At 39.0% G+C, this 15,637-nt stretch overlaps 5 protein-coding genes across 5 annotated transcripts; 2 read left to right on the top strand and 3 right to left on the bottom strand.

The window, feature by feature from the left end:
- Positions 1-19: 19 nt before the first annotated feature.
- On the bottom strand, positions 20-984 carry BMR1_02g01591 (60S ribosomal protein L7; the record flags this gene model as incomplete). The annotated part of the gene is made up of 2 exons (XM_021481489.1): positions 20-790; positions 979-984. The coding sequence occupies 2 exons, from the start codon at positions 982-984 to the stop codon at positions 20-22; spliced, it is 777 nt and encodes a 258-aa protein (XP_021338127.1).
- Positions 1,033-1,416, top strand: BMR1_02g01590 (hypothetical protein; the record flags this gene model as incomplete). Its single annotated transcript, XM_021481488.1, has 3 exons — positions 1,033-1,147; positions 1,170-1,299; positions 1,320-1,416. 3 exons carry the CDS (start codon positions 1,033-1,035, stop codon positions 1,414-1,416), a joined length of 342 nt encoding a protein of 113 aa, XP_021338126.1.
- Positions 1,650-2,193, bottom strand: BMR1_02g01585 (small subunit ribosomal protein S23e; the record flags this gene model as incomplete). The annotated part of the gene is made up of 2 exons (XM_012792632.1): positions 1,650-1,898; positions 2,005-2,193. 2 exons carry the CDS (start codon positions 2,191-2,193, stop codon positions 1,650-1,652), a joined length of 438 nt encoding a protein of 145 aa, XP_012648086.1.
- Positions 2,871-7,147, bottom strand: BMR1_02g01575 (DNA-directed RNA polymerase III subunit C2; the record flags this gene model as incomplete). The annotated part of the gene is made up of 4 exons (XM_021481487.1): positions 2,871-3,301; positions 3,510-5,318; positions 5,486-6,122; positions 6,686-7,147. The coding sequence occupies 4 exons, from the start codon at positions 7,145-7,147 to the stop codon at positions 2,871-2,873; spliced, it is 3,339 nt and encodes a 1,112-aa protein (XP_021338125.1).
- Positions 8,174-14,828, top strand: BMR1_02g01570 (BMN1-5B; the record flags this gene model as incomplete). The annotated part of the gene is made up of 3 exons (XM_012792630.1): positions 8,174-14,267; positions 14,288-14,499; positions 14,580-14,828. The coding sequence occupies 3 exons, from the start codon at positions 8,174-8,176 to the stop codon at positions 14,826-14,828; spliced, it is 6,555 nt and encodes a 2,184-aa protein (XP_012648084.1).

Genomic DNA, 15,637 nt, shown 5'->3' with positions numbered 1-15,637 from the left:
TTTAGTGCTTGTATGGATATTATATCATCCTACAAATAAGCTCATTAATAAATTCCTCACGGTTGCCAGAATCACCTCCCCTCTGTTCACAGTAGCTATGCCTCTTAGCAACAAATCCCTTCTTTGGTGAGCTCAGTTTGAATGGCCATAGAAAATTGGTTGCTTGCTTAAAGTTAGGTCCAACAGTGTAAATCTCGTGTACAATATCTTCAACGCCGTGAATTCCGTACTGGCCCAAGTTTGCACTTACAATTTCGTCAGTTGATATTTTTTCTCTTTTTCTAGCGCCTAATTTTCCAGTTTTAGCATAAGCCCTCTTGTACATGAGTTTTCTTATAGTTGCCAATGATGGATAGCCATAGGCAATATAAGGAGATACAATCTTTAGCATTTCGGTAGTTGCTTTATTAACTTTTATAAACACCCCGTTATGCAACTGCAACAATCGGAACAATCTTAAGGTCAGTCTTACTTTGGGGGACAACTTATTGATACCCTTGATACGGATAGCGAAAATGACCTTGGCATCTGGCTCCTTAAAGAAGGCATTTTCGGCCTTAGCCTGTCTTCTAATCTTGATCAATTCCTTCTCAGCTTCCTCATATTCTTTGGCATAGCCCAAAGCACGATTTTTTAGTTCTTCCATACATTTCTTCCTCTCATTGATATACTTGTCACGAAATTTAACATTCAACTTCTTAAGGTGGTCATTACGTTGAATCTTCTTCTTCATGTTCTCACTACACTCATGTTTGGCTAAACCTTTAAAGTTTTTTACTAAAAATCGTTCCTGGATCACCAATTATTCGATTATATTAATTATTTAAATTTGCAGCAATTAAAATATAAACACAACACAAACGAGTACTTAATAATAACAAAGATACTATAATAATCAATTATTAAACAGATTAATAAATATGTAAAATTTTTTAACAACTAACACGGAATGAATAACATTAAAAAAAGAAGACTTACCACCATTGTATCGCAACAGATAATATACCTTTGTTTGCTATGGGGTAGGACGGTATGGAGTTTTTTGACCCAAAGTATAAACCCGCTGGCAACTCCAGGACCAAAATCAAAATCGCATTATTCATAGCACTATACATATATATCCGAGTTATATATATACAATACTACTGTAAATCTAATATCTGACTTAGATCATTCACGGGGCTATGTGTTAGACAACCACATATATGTATACATACAACTGTTTCTGTCCATGGTAATATCACTCTACTACGGCGCATTGATGTTCGTTCCATTTGCCAAAATTAGGATTCTACAAAAGTAATCACCTGCTTAGTTAGATCCTGGGACAGCCAGTTTTTTCGCAAAAACTTTGCTACACAATCGCGCAACAATGACATATTTTTTAATTTACAGCGTAAATTAAAAAATATGTAATTTTATACCGACACTAAGCCTCCTACTTTTTCGATTTTTATGTAGTCAATTTTTAATGGTAGAATCTCGAATACACACCAGTTGCCCCAATTCGCATATGTACGTTGTATACGTGATAAGATACCAATTTCATATATAAAAATGTAATTTATCCACAGTGCTAAATGGATTAATTAACTAATTCTATATTTAATAAACTTATATAATAAAATTATCCTTGCTGCAGTTAAACCTTATGATCTTGGTTTTTCCTTTTTCTCCTTAAATAGTGCAAGCAAAGACACACCAGCTACTTTGACCACTTTGAACCTGACACCAGGCAGATCTCCAACGGAGTGGCCAGATCTACCGAATCCAGAAACCAATACCTCATCATTTTCATCAATGTAGTTCAGGCAACCGTCACGTGGAACGAAAGCGGTGATTTTTTTACCATTCTTGATGAGCTGTACGCGAACTGATTTTCGGTAGGCAGAATTTGGCTGAGTTAATAATTGTAGCAAAAATATGTAGACAAATTTGCAGTGTTATTCCCCAAGTTAGACACTCAGTAACAATAACAGAGCAACAAGATTTTGGGGTGCCTACCTGTTTAGCTTCAATAGCAACCTTTTCCACGACAATTCCCTTTGCATGAGAGCTTCCTCTAAATGGGTTTGATTTCCATCTAGAACCCAGGTGGGATTTCTTATAGGCCTTATCTGCCCATCTCTGTTTGCGTCTCCTAATTTTTAGTTTGCGGGCAGCCTTAATACCTCTGGGAGTACCAGCACCCATTTTAAATGCTTAAACAATATTTATAATGTATATCGCTCAATATATGGGCAAGTATTAATGTTTGCATATGAAAACCGAATGTATGTAATGTAATGGGGTGGAAGGTCACCCACTCATGTTACATATTTTATGTATACGCACTCAAAAATATATATACAACTTCTCATCGTGATGATGCCATTTGTATGTTACAAAACAATGTTTTAGTGTATTTTTCAATAAATTTAATACAATTTTCCGCAAAATTCTTAAAATATATATGTTGAAATTTTTCTGTTACATGTTCCACCATTTGGTAGTTGTAAAATTATTGTTTGGTGTATAATTTATATAAAGCTTTTGTCGTTTGTTTTAAATATATAAATTATAATATTTCCATTTAATATATTTAATAACTGTATATTTATGTACTGTTTGTAATTGTATGTATATCGTTCTACTCTATTTATTATCATACATTTTGTAGAATCTGTATATATACATTAATGCTATTCGCTGAAACCACTTAGGACTTACCATTTGTAACACTTCTAAGTTGTTTCGTAGCTTCAAACAATTAACCCATGCTACACCACCGAATCAGGTCTACCCACGCCTCATGATACTTATTATCTATATAACCATAGTAACTATGCATATAATTACGAAAACAACTATTCTACAGTAAGCTTGTAATGTCAAAAGTCGTTACTGGATGTCAGTAATATCCTTGGTGCTATGTTCATCGTCTGCAGTTCGTGGAACAACAGCTTACAGGCGTAGGGCATATGTATTGGTACGCAAGAATTGGACAATTTACAGTAAAGGCAGTCGCTTTTATAGCCAATCAGCCCGCACTTGTTGCAAACCATTACTCTACATACATCACTACTCAACATTAGTCGCTCAAGTATCAAATTGCTCGTACCGTAAGATATGAGACAATCCCTCTCCATCTCACCTAATCTAAGCCCACCATCCTTAGATCTGCCTTCAGTGGGCTGTCGAGTCAGCAATTGCCTAGGACCACGGCCCCTGGCGTGGATCTTATCTTGTACCATGTGTTTCAGCTTTTGGTAATAGATAGGCCCAGTGAATATATATGTTTCTATCGCCTCTCCTGTAAATCCTAAGTGATTTTATTTATCAAATAAGATTGCTTTAAATTAATCGTATTACAGAGTAAATTATTAAAAGTGCAAAATACACATTATATTATACTAGCCATACTATTATATAGGGGTAATGCAATTTAAATATAATAATTTCAAAATGATTTTTTATTAAAAACAAATTATATATATTGAGAAATGAATACAGAGTAAATAAAACCCCACCAGAATAGAGCAACTCCTTTCCAGAGGGACTAAATCCATGCTGTAGCAAAATCTTCCATATGCTTTCCATTTGAGGATCTGCAAAGGCAGTACCATCTAATTCAATACCAGTGCAAACTGTAGCCTTGGAGGCTACTAATTCCAACAACTTGCCCACAGTCATTCTGCTGGGGAAACCGTGTGGATTCATGATCAAATCCGGGACCCAGCCATTGGATGAGAAGGGCAAATCTTCCTGATTTGCTATCAAACCCACAACTCCCTTTTGGCCATGTCGCGAACTAAATTTATCGCCTAGCTCAGGCGACCTAAATTTTCTCAACATCATTTTATATACTCTACAACCAGACGTCGTATCAGTGACAATCACCCTATCCAAGTGCGATGAAGTGTTTTGCTTATACTTTACTGGAGTAATTTTTTGGCCTTGTGTAATCTTGGAAACGATAATTTGATCATTAGATAACTCATGCCCAACCCGTACAATACCATCTGACTCTATGCCCTGGTAATTAATATTCGATGCCAATTGATTGGTTGGAGCAGCAATATCACTACTGCCCGTGTGGTACTTTTTCAACTCCACACTCATCCTCTTCATACTTATACACCTGCCAAACCCTCGTTCAACTGATGCCTTATTGATCACAATGGCATCTTCAATTTCATAGCCGCCGTAACTCATCACAGCTACAATTGCATTTTGACCCGCAGGCAACTTCTCAAAAGCTGTCAGCTTCACAGTACGAGTTGTAACAAGTGGCTTCTGGGGATACACTAGGGTGTGTAGAATCGTGTCACATCGCGAAAATTGGTTGTAACCTACACTGCCAATTGCTTGCTTGCCCATGCCACATTGGTATGTATTCCTAGGGCTTTGGTTGTGGTGTGGATAGGGGATTAGTCCCGAAATTATACCTAAAATAGTAAAGGGGTCCAGCTCTAGGTGGGTTGTTTTGCATGTAATTTCATTAGGCTTTGTAGCAATAAGCAAGTTATTCTCCTCATTTACATCTATCCACTCTAAGATGCCACCCTTTAGCAATTGATTGAGCTTTAATTTACCAGCAATTACCTGATCTAATATTTCATTGGTAAGTTTAGATTTGCCAGATTCGACGATTATCAATGGCCGACAAACACGGCCCCCATCGGAAGAAATGTACACCGAACTATCATCGCAGTAAATGGAGACAAACTCTCCAATTTTTCCAGCCCTTCTCAACTTTCTAATGTTATCCATCAGCAGCTCTGCATTTGAATGGACGCCAACCAGCAATCCGTTCAAAAATACTAGCCAGTTACGTGGGTCAAAAAGGTCCCTTGTTGCAACATATTTACTAGGAAATAGACCTAATGAGTACAAAAGCCTTTCAAGATATTGGGGATTTTCATCGTTTGTCACATGCGTGGCAAGTGCTAGATTCTTAACAAGCCCACATGATTCCCCTTCCGGAGTATCACAAGGACAGATAAATCCCCACTGCGAAGGAGAAAGGGCTCTTGGACCACTCACCTTACGCCCCTTTTCAAATTGAGAGTTTATGCGCATCATCATACCAATTGTTGCCATATAATTGAGACGACTCAGTATTTGGGTTACACCACTACGCTCCATCTTGAAACGCTTGATATTCCAGTTACCAGTTGAAAGAGAAGATTGCATTCCTCTAGTAATTATATCATGTGGTAAGTTTCTAAAAGTGTCTGGATATGTAGTGTCACTCCCGCTGCTGCGAGATTGTATATATCGTTCGAGTGACTGTTCCACTTGTTTCTTTACTTGGAATATGAATTTTTTATATAAATCTGTGTTATGTTTTCAATTTTTTAAAGGTTTATTTTATGCATATATAAAATTAATAATTCATGCGTAATAATATTAATTAACATTATATGCGTTTTGTATATACACCGTAGTTAATATATATGTAAATCAAAAAAAATTTGTTTATTATTATCAAAATTATTGTTACCTTCGAATAAAATGCTAACAAGTTGTCCTGCAAGCTCGAGTCTCTTATTGCCATAGTGATCCTTGTCATCAAGGGGAGCGTCTTTATAGGCACAATTTAGCACACGCCTAACCATCAACGCTAGGCACGTAATCTTCTCGCTGTAGTCCCTTGACTTTGACTTTTTCATGGGTACATGTGGCAATATTACCCGATCGAGGATATCATAAGCTTCTTTAATAATCACAGTATCAGACTTGGCAACTTTCTCCTTTACGGGAGCAAAGAAGCCTCTAGCCATAATCCTAGATCGTATTCTACTGCCAATAAACAACAGAGCATCCTTAATAGTTCTGATGTCGTTTGCTATAAGGGGTGATAATGACAAGTAAACAGACCTTGGGTAGCTATGACCTGCTCCGATTATCTCAGCAATTTCCTGAGTAGATTCAATTCCCATTGCCATGAATATAATAGAAATTGGGAGATCATCAGTGAAACTGTTGTGTCTGAGGTATATCTTTTCACTCTTTAGCACAACACTGGCACGGGATTTGGATTCCGCCGTGGCTGAGGTGAGAGTGGCACATATATTGTGTTTTACATCCCGTTCCACTAGTATGCGATTTTTAGATAGTTGTTCTTGAATCACTATTACCTGCATTAGTCATATATTGTAAAGATTCTAACAAATCCATAATATCTATAACTCTTATTAATAAATGTTTGAATTAATTTAGAAAACATAAGCTTAAAGAAATAATAAATATTAGTCCACAAAATAAAAGCTAAACAATTAATGGCATATGGATGAGTGGTAAGATAAATGAAGCCAAATGTTCAGATAATATAAATATATAAGATAATAACGTAAATGAAAGGGAAAATAGATAAACATTTATGCTAAAATAAAGCAATGTAATCATTTGACGGGTAAATATACATGGGGGAAATTAATTTCAAATGTCATTGTTACTCATTCTGTAATAATAATATAACAAATGAAGAGTCATTGATTAATTATGAAGGGAAAATTTTATGTACATGCAATCTGTTAAATATATGTTTGCACCCAATCAATTAATTGTATGTATATTATAAAGTAATAATAATAGCAAAATAAGTGATGCTCAAGAATATACATATAAAGTAAAAATAATGTTGTCATAGGATTTCAAAAAATATATGCCCTTCTTACGAATTTCTTAAAAATATACTCACCTTTTCTGAGCCTTTGATAATGAAATAACCGCCCGGATCATGGGGACATTCACCAAGCTTTTGAAGCTCCAACTCATCCTTCCCCTCCAGCGAACAAATTGCGCTTTTCAACATAACAGGCAACCGCCCAATTTCCGCGTTCTGCTTTCTAATAATATCACTACCACGTGTGTATTCAACATCCACGTAAATTGGTGCACTGTATGTTAAATCTCTAATTCTGCAAATGTTAGGCACCAAACTACTGGTGACCATATCTTCTTCATAGTTTGGAAGACCTATTCTGATGTCCAAAAATTCAATGTAAAACTTGGTGTCTATTTCTGTACGAATAATTTTGTTGCTGGGTGCATTCAAGATCTCCCTAATGCCACTTTGCACGAAGTGATTGAAGGAACGGATTTGTTGCATAGCAAGGCCATACTCTAGAAAATAAGGCGGCAATAACCGCCAATTATCCATATTAGCCTTTATTTATCGTGTAATTAAAATTGAATTCTTATATAACCCAACTTAACGCACATAATATATAAACGATAGAATGTAATAATAGTAATCAAATTATACAAATAATATAATTTTTACCGGAAAAATTATGGCAAGTATCTTCTTCCAATAGTTTACCAAATTCTAATTTATACATTAAAATGCAAACATTGCAAATAGCCTCAATTAGTTAATTTGCAAACAAATTGTAGATTGGAAATCACGAATAAATGTGTAAATTGATGGCCTGAATGATTAATATAGGTTAATCACATAGTGGATCTTTGCTCAGAAATAATTGGTACTATCTTTAAAAATATAACACTAACAAATTGTTCAAGTTGGTACGAAATGATAATGCTTTAGCTTTAGGTAAGGCTGATACAAGATTTTGAAAACTTCCCAGAGATTTAAGATAAATTATCCGGCGTAATGATCGTCTAATTTTGATAATGAATGAAAATATTTATATTTTGCAACAATTTCATATATTATCCACAAAGTAAGAAATAATTCAATACAATAATCAACCAGACATAACATTAATTACATAAAGATACGAAAAAATTGTTAATGCTGCATTTAGAAGTTATTTAGGAAAGAAAGTGAAATATTTTGCCTACAATCATACATTAAATCCATAATAATGCCGAATTTGTAACTTGGAAGTATACATGGATATACTCGATTATTTAGATATACGCACCCCATGGTAGTTACAAGGGCCCAGCAACAAGAACGAAACAACACAGGTATATTTTAAAATAAACAATTTTTGGAATTAGCTATCTAAAATGTTTCGTTGAATAGGAATCTGTGCCCATAACTATCACTAATCACTGTTACCAGCCTATTAACTAATAATAAAGAGCTGAATCTGAATTTTAATTGGTTAAATCACCCAAATTGCCTAATTTCGTTTTCATAAGGACATCTATAACTAGTTTTATTTATAATATTATCTTTATTACTGAATCTTCGTTTATATAACTAATAGAAAAAATGGCTGAAGAATACGAACGCCATGCACGCTTCCAATACCGCAACAACTCAAATCTAGTTCTACACAGAGAAGGGCCAGTATCATCTAATGAACCAACTGGAGAGCCAGAAAGTCTGGTTGGTCGTATCTACCACAAGATGGGCGATTGTGTGGAGTTTACCAGACCAAAGATGCCGGAAAATAAGCCAAATAAGACTAAAAGACGACCAAAGCTGGATATATCACTGGGTCAATCAGTACTAAATGTCAAGTGTAATCAGGGTTACCAACCCAACAGCTCAAAGACGAAGAAGATCTATGAACAATTACTAACGCTTATCCAGCAGATTCTAGGAGATCAGCCCTTCGAAATGCTGAGTGACGCTGCCAATGAGATCATTTCATTGCTGCGCGGAGGAGGTACAATCGACCAGTTAAGAGATTCAATTGGCAATGTCACTGATAGTGACTATGCGTCACTGAATGTCATGTGCAAGGAGTTATCCGATTTTGACTCACTTACCATGAGCACCGGTGCTGATACAGAAGGCGTTTCGCTCCTTTTTGATGAAGAGGATGATGATACTTTAGATGTTTTGGAGTCGGAGATAGATGATGAAATTGACAATGAGATAACAGATGAATATGAAAAGGCCAAACAACAAAACTGCATCCAACTAAATGAACCGGATGAGAAACTTTCCATCGACGAACACAAAATTCCCATCACCAGCATCGATTCCCACTGGTTACAAAGGGAACTCAACAGGTTGTACAACAACCCGGAGCAGTCAGTGGCGATGGAAAAGGAATTGTTGAAGGCATTGCAAATAATGGATATACAAGAGTGCGAAAATACGATAGTAACATTGTTCAACTATGAAAATTTTGATTTTTGCAAGAAGTTGCTACATAATAGGTGGCAAATATACTACTGCACGAGGTTGGGTCAAGCGCAATCTGAAGTCGAGGCACAGGACATAAAAAATGAGATGGCAAAGGTACCGCAGGGCCAGTTAGTGCTAGAAGAGCTCCAATTATCAAAAAATCGTCGTAATTTGGAGGAAGAAAAGGCGAAGAATTTGCGTGTTGAAATGGCTTCTTTGCGTCACAATGACACAAAGTTGTATTCTCACACAGATGTCGATTTAGACACTGATAACATAACAAATAGCACAGGTACAACAAATAGAGTTAACAATGTTGATGAACAAAATTTTACAATATCATTGGAAACGTATGCCTTCGCCCAAGGCTCACAGTTTATGTCAAATGAGAAAGTTGTTCTTCCGGAGGGATCTGAACGCGTGGAAACTAAGGAATATTCCAAAGTGACAATTTTTCCAGCACTTAGGCCAGATAACACAATCAAATCAGTCCCTATTTCAGCACTTCCAATGTGGGCACAGCCTGCATTTAGCGTGGCAAAAATTGATAAGCTTAATCCTGTACAGTCCGCGGTATTTGAGGTAGCTTTTAAAATGTATGAGGAAAATTTATTGATCTGTGCACCTACCGGCGCGGGCAAGACGAATGTGGCAATTTTAGCCATTCTGAATGCCATAGGGGAGACATTGGGCCTCACAGACCAGTCAGAGGCCATACCTTCTCTTGGGACAAAACCCTCCTTTTTAATCGCCTACATATCTCCCATGAAATCTCTGGTATCCGAACAAACCCAGTCATTCTCGCTCAGGCTGAATCAGCATGGAATAAGGGTGGAAGAGCTGACTGGTGATGTATCCGTATCTCGGGCACAACTTGAGAAAACGCATATAATTGTAACTACGCCAGAGAAGTTTGACGTAGTTACACGTAAAACAGGCAATGAGCCCCTGCTTGAGCGGCTTAGATTGGTTATAATTGATGAAATACACCTACTCCATGACACTAGGGGTCCAGTGCTGGAGGCTATTGTGGCCCGCCTGAGTCAGAGGCCCGAACGCGTAAGGCTAGTTGGTCTATCGGCCACGCTTCCAAACTACGAAGACGTGGCTAGATTTCTCACTGTTAATCTAGACCGAGGGCTTTTCTACTTTGGCAGCCACTTTAGGCCTGTGCCCTTGGAGCAGGTGTATTATGGCGTGAAGGAGAAGAAGGCTATCAAACGTTTCAACGCAATCAACGAAATTCTCTACCAAGAGGTGATTAACGATGTTTCTAGCTGCCAAATTCTTGTTTTTGTGCATTCTAGAAAGGAAACGTACAGGACGGCAAAATTTATCAAAGACACGGCCCTTTCACGGGACAACTTGGGAGCCTTCATTTCTGAATCTTCATCACGAGAGATTTTGGCAAGTGAAGCCAGCAATTCCAAGTCGTCCCAACTTACAGAACTGCTGCCTTTTGGGTTGGCTATCCACCATGCAGGGCTAGAGCGTTCAGATCGCCAGCTTGTGGAAGACCTGTTTGCTGACAAGCACATACAAGTGTTAGTATCAACGGCTACTCTTGCTTGGGGGGTGAATCTACCCGCACACACAGTGATAATAAAGGGAACTCAGGTCTTTTCTCCTGAAAAGGGCGAGTGGTCCGAGTTGTGTCCCCTTCATGTTACCCAGATGCTGGGTCGGGCCGGCAGGCCCCAATACGACACAAAGGGCAAGGGAGTGATCATAACGGAGATGGCAAACCTACAGTTCTACCTATCTTTGAATAACCATCAGTTGCCCATAGAGTCCCAACTTGTGCCACAGCTTCCCAACGTCATAAACGCGGAAATTGCCTCCAGGAATGCAGCTTCCTTGGAAGAATGCTTGAAATTTTTGAAGAGCACCTACCTGTACGTGCGATTGTGTAACAATTTGACCCTGTATATGAAAGAATCCGTGGATAAAAACTTGTCGGCCGATGACGCGGCTAGGATATTCATGCTATCGGCACTGGGCCAGCTGCACCAACTGGGCATGGTGAGGTATGAACCCAAGTCGGAAACTGTCCAACCCACCTTTTTAGGCACCATCTCCTCTCACTATTACTTGAGGCCAGAGTCCATATCCGTATTCTCTAACCACTTGAAGCCGGATATGTCTGACGCGGATTTACTACGGCTCTTCTCCCTAAGCTACGAATTTAGGTATATCCCAGTGCGTGAACAAGAGGCCATCGAGTTGGGCATGTTGATGGAGAAAGTGCCCATTCCTATCAAAGGTATGCATACCGAGGCAACTTCTAAGATTATCATTTTGTTACAGGCCTACATATCTCGTCTTAAACTTGAGGGGTATGCGCTGGTATCGGAGATGACTTATATACGTCAGAATGCTACCCGAATCATGCGTGCCTTTTTTGAGATTGGAATTAAACGTGGCTGGGCTAACGTAGCAGAGAAGGCATTGTATTACAGCAAATGCATTGAGCACCAAATGTGGTCTAGTAGTTTGCCGCTTAGACAAATCCCATACGTGCCCTTGGATGTGATCAAAAAGCTTGAGCGTAAGGATTTCCCCTTTGAACGATACTATGACTTGTCGGCCCTAGAGTTAGGCGAATTGATTAGAAACACCAAATATGGAGAGCTTTTGTTCCGGGCTGTCCACTCCATACCTAAGTTGGACGTTCAGGTTTATGTCCAACCCCTAACTAGTACCAGGGTGGCAATTGAACTTTGTGTTATTTCTTGTTTTGTCTGGGATAACACATCCAACGTTCATGGGAAGGCTGAAAGATTTTGGCTTCTGGTTGAGGATGTGGATTGTCAAAAAGTGCTTTACTACGACCTTATATCCATTTCTCGCAATGAAAGTGAAAAGACATATAATTTCACCGTTCCTATCTCACAGCCCCTTGCGCCAAACTACTACTTGAAGATCATTTCGGACAGCTGGATTAACGTAGAGACATGCACCAGCATCTCTTTTAACAACCTTATATTGGTAGATTCTCCCAGTAAACACACCGAGTTGCTTGATCTAGTCCCCTTTCCTGTCTGCAATATGAAAAATGAGCTTGCCCAGCGGTATCTCGAGAAGCTACCAGGCTTTGCAAAACTAGGGATCAGTAACGGCTGCCTAGACGGCATCCAGACTCAGATTTTTGAGTGTCTCTCTGCTGGTACCGAAAACGTGCTTTTGTGTATTCCACCAATGTGTGGAAAAAGGCTTTGCATCGACTTTGCCATTCTTGAACGCCTTAACTCTGGGAGCTGTGAAAATTCTGTCATTGCGCTAATGGCATCAAGTGACAAAAACGCTCGCCAATACTACCACTTGTACCAGAACCTGTTTGAAGGGCTTCAAGTGGCACTTTTGGACGGAGATCTGAAGGGGGACTGCAACAAGTTCTTCTCTTCACATATGATCATAGGCACCCCTTTCCAATATGACAATTTATTCAGGCGCTGGAAGTCACGAGAAATATTTCAGTCAATTTCTTTATTCATTGTGGATAACCTCCACATGGTATCAAATCCGACTGTGGGCCCAGAGATGGAAGTAAGTATATCACGGTTACGATTTGCTATCACGCAGCTCAACCTGCAAGTTAGGATAATTGCACTTTCATATCCAGTGGGCAACGCTTCAGACATATCTAATTGGATCGGGGCCAGCAAAGTGTTCAACTTCTCTACTGACGCACGTAAAACTCCATTGGCTGTTAGCATTCGTTCGGTTGAATCTTCTGAGAGAGAGGAGAGGTTAATGTCTATTTTGAAGACTCTCAAGGCTGAGAAGCTCTATCCTCTTGAAAGACCCTGCTGCGATGGTGTCGTTGACTCTTCAAAAAAAGTTATTATATTCTGTACAGACGCAGTAGAGACTCGCATTACCGCAGTTGAAATTGCGCTTAGAAGACAAGCGGCGGTGCCTGAATGGGAGGGTCTCAGCCTGATGGAAGAGATAATTTCCCAAAACGAGATAAGCGAGCGTTCATTGGTTGAGACGCTAAAAACAAGCATTGGGTATATCCATGGGTACACTGATGAGTCTGAGTTTAGGCTGATAGAGATATTGTTTGCTTGTGGGCTGATTGATACCTTAGTAGTTGACCAATCGGTAGTTGATGATTTAAGGGTTTTTGCACCTTCTGTAATCATAAAGGACACGAAATTTTTGACGCCAATTTTTACTCCAATACAATTGGAGCTTCCCTGCATTGGACTTTCTGAAACTGACTATTCACCCCTACATTTACTACACCTGCTTTCTCTATCGGACGGAATAAGGTCATCAGGCGCAGAATTTTTTCCTCTGTTTGACACAGAATTTCTCCATCATTTTGGCCCATCCCTCACTCAATATGTAACGAAATGGTATAAAAATCCGACATCCACTAAAACCACAGCAAAAGGCGTAGTCTTTACCCTTAATAGCCTTAAAGACTACTACAAAACAGCACTTTTCGAAGCACTTCCTGCAGAAAGCGCACTGGAGACACGCTTGGAGGAACATTTTAATTCCGAAATAGTTTTGGGCACAATCGAAAACCAGCAAGATGCCTTGGACTGGCTCACTTGGACACTCTACTACCGCAGGCTATCTAAGAATCCAAACTACTATGGCCTAATGGCTGTAACAAATGAACACTTGAGCGACCACTTGTCAGAACTGGTGGAAAATACCCTAACCAGTCTGGAAAAAATGCAGCTTGTTGAAGTTTCAGATACAATATCTCCGCTAAACACGGGTCTAGTCGGGGCATACTACTGCCTACGTTGCGAAACAATCGAACTGTTCCACCGTTCAATCCAGCCAAACTTGACGCGAAGGCTTCTAATCACAATAATTTGTGCCTCTTGTGAAATTGAAAGCCTGCCTTTGCATCAAAACGAAGAGTCTGTTATCAATCGTATTGCCCGCAAATTGGGGCTACCGACGCTAGAGCATGGAGGAGTCTTTGTCAACCCTCACTTCAAGGCCTCCACGCTGGTGGAGGCACATATGAATCGCATACCTCTACCGCGAAATCTCGCAAGGGATGTCCAATTTTTGCTACCCATCTTTCTGAAGCTATCGCACGCGTTGGTGGACATTATAAGCTCCAACATGTGGCTGACCCCTGCACTGGTGGTAATGGAGACCTGCCAACTCGTAGTCCAGGCACTTTGCGCTGCCAATTCGCCCCTTATGCAATTACCGCACTTTGATATTGAGATTTGTCAATCGCTGTGTGAAGGTTAGTACTTGTTAATGTAGAGTACAAAGTTAATGATGTTTTGGACTTTATCTCCATGGACGAGCATTTGAGGGACAAGGTGCTAGAGCGTTTTACTGAGGCTGAGAAGGCAGATATTGCCAACGCCTGTAACTCATACCCCATTTTACAGGTTGAATTCGCCTTGGATACAGAAAAGGCGGAGCCGGGGCAGTCCATTACCCTAACTGTTCAGATAAACAGGGACAACGAGGTATGTTAATGTATATTTCTGGTGTTGGAACAGCCGTTAATGTACTGTAAAATGTTGGCTCGTGATAACATATTATTTAGGCATCTCTGGTGTCATGTCCATATTACCAGGCCGACAAGAGGGAGGAGTGGTGGTTGGTGGTGGGGGACCGTGGTGAAAATGCTCTTTATGGCATAAAACGTATAGCAGCAACCAGCAAGAAAGTCACTAGTACTCTGGAAATTGATGCGCCTAGCCAGCCTGGGGATCACAAGCTCGTGCTCTATCTAATGAGTGATTCTTATGTGGGTTGTGACCAGGAGTTTGAGTTTTTTATCCACGTATCATAATCTCTCCTAGTTCCAGTGGCAGTCTTAAAGGGTTTATTTTGGTCTTCGGTACCTTGGATATGTTATACTTTGTAAAGTATATTGTTGGTAAATGTAGAAGAGTTGGTGATGGGTGGCCGATTTTCCTTTTTATTTTTAAAATACGGCATTTGAGCATGATTAATGTATTGTGTTAATAGAATTAGTATGTACTGGATTAATTATTTGATTTATCTAGGATCTGTTGAATAATAGTCGCAAATGTGTGAATGAGTCATTTCTTTGGTTAGGCCTGTGGTAGTCACGGAACTCGTTATTTTGTACTTTATAGCATTTTGGTTTGGTGTGGTTATTAATAGTAAGGTTAATAACAATAATAGATCTCATATGGTAGGCTGCATATTGAAGAAATGCACATATGTGGACCACTGTTATGGGTGGATATAAGGAAATAAATTGATTGGTATTTACCAGAGTTTCGGAATGAGTGTCTATTCAGTGATGTGTTATCTTTTACCAAACTAGCCAGTTTTAATTGTGGGCTAATAGTATGTATTATCAGTGGTTATTCAGATGGTTTATACATCAATCATAGCTTTTACAACCAGTATTTACGATCTGTCGGTGAGATTCACATTCGTAGATATTATCACTCATATTGTACCAGCATATAAATAATCATATCAACAATTATAAATATCGTTTGTAGGGATGACAACCCATGAGAATGATTATGTAACAATGTATTAATGTATACAATATAAACTAGCAGTAGCAGATTATCAATAGTAAAATGAGAGAAGTATCCCAGAGCAAAATATATTGACGGC

Source organism: Babesia microti, chromosome II, assembly GCF_000691945.2.
Source record: "Babesia microti strain RI chromosome II, complete genome".
NCBI lineage: Eukaryota > Apicomplexa > Aconoidasida > Piroplasmida > Babesiidae > Babesia > Babesia microti.
Note: the sequence above shows the minus strand (reverse complement) of the source record. Positions and strands in the feature narration are given on the sequence as shown.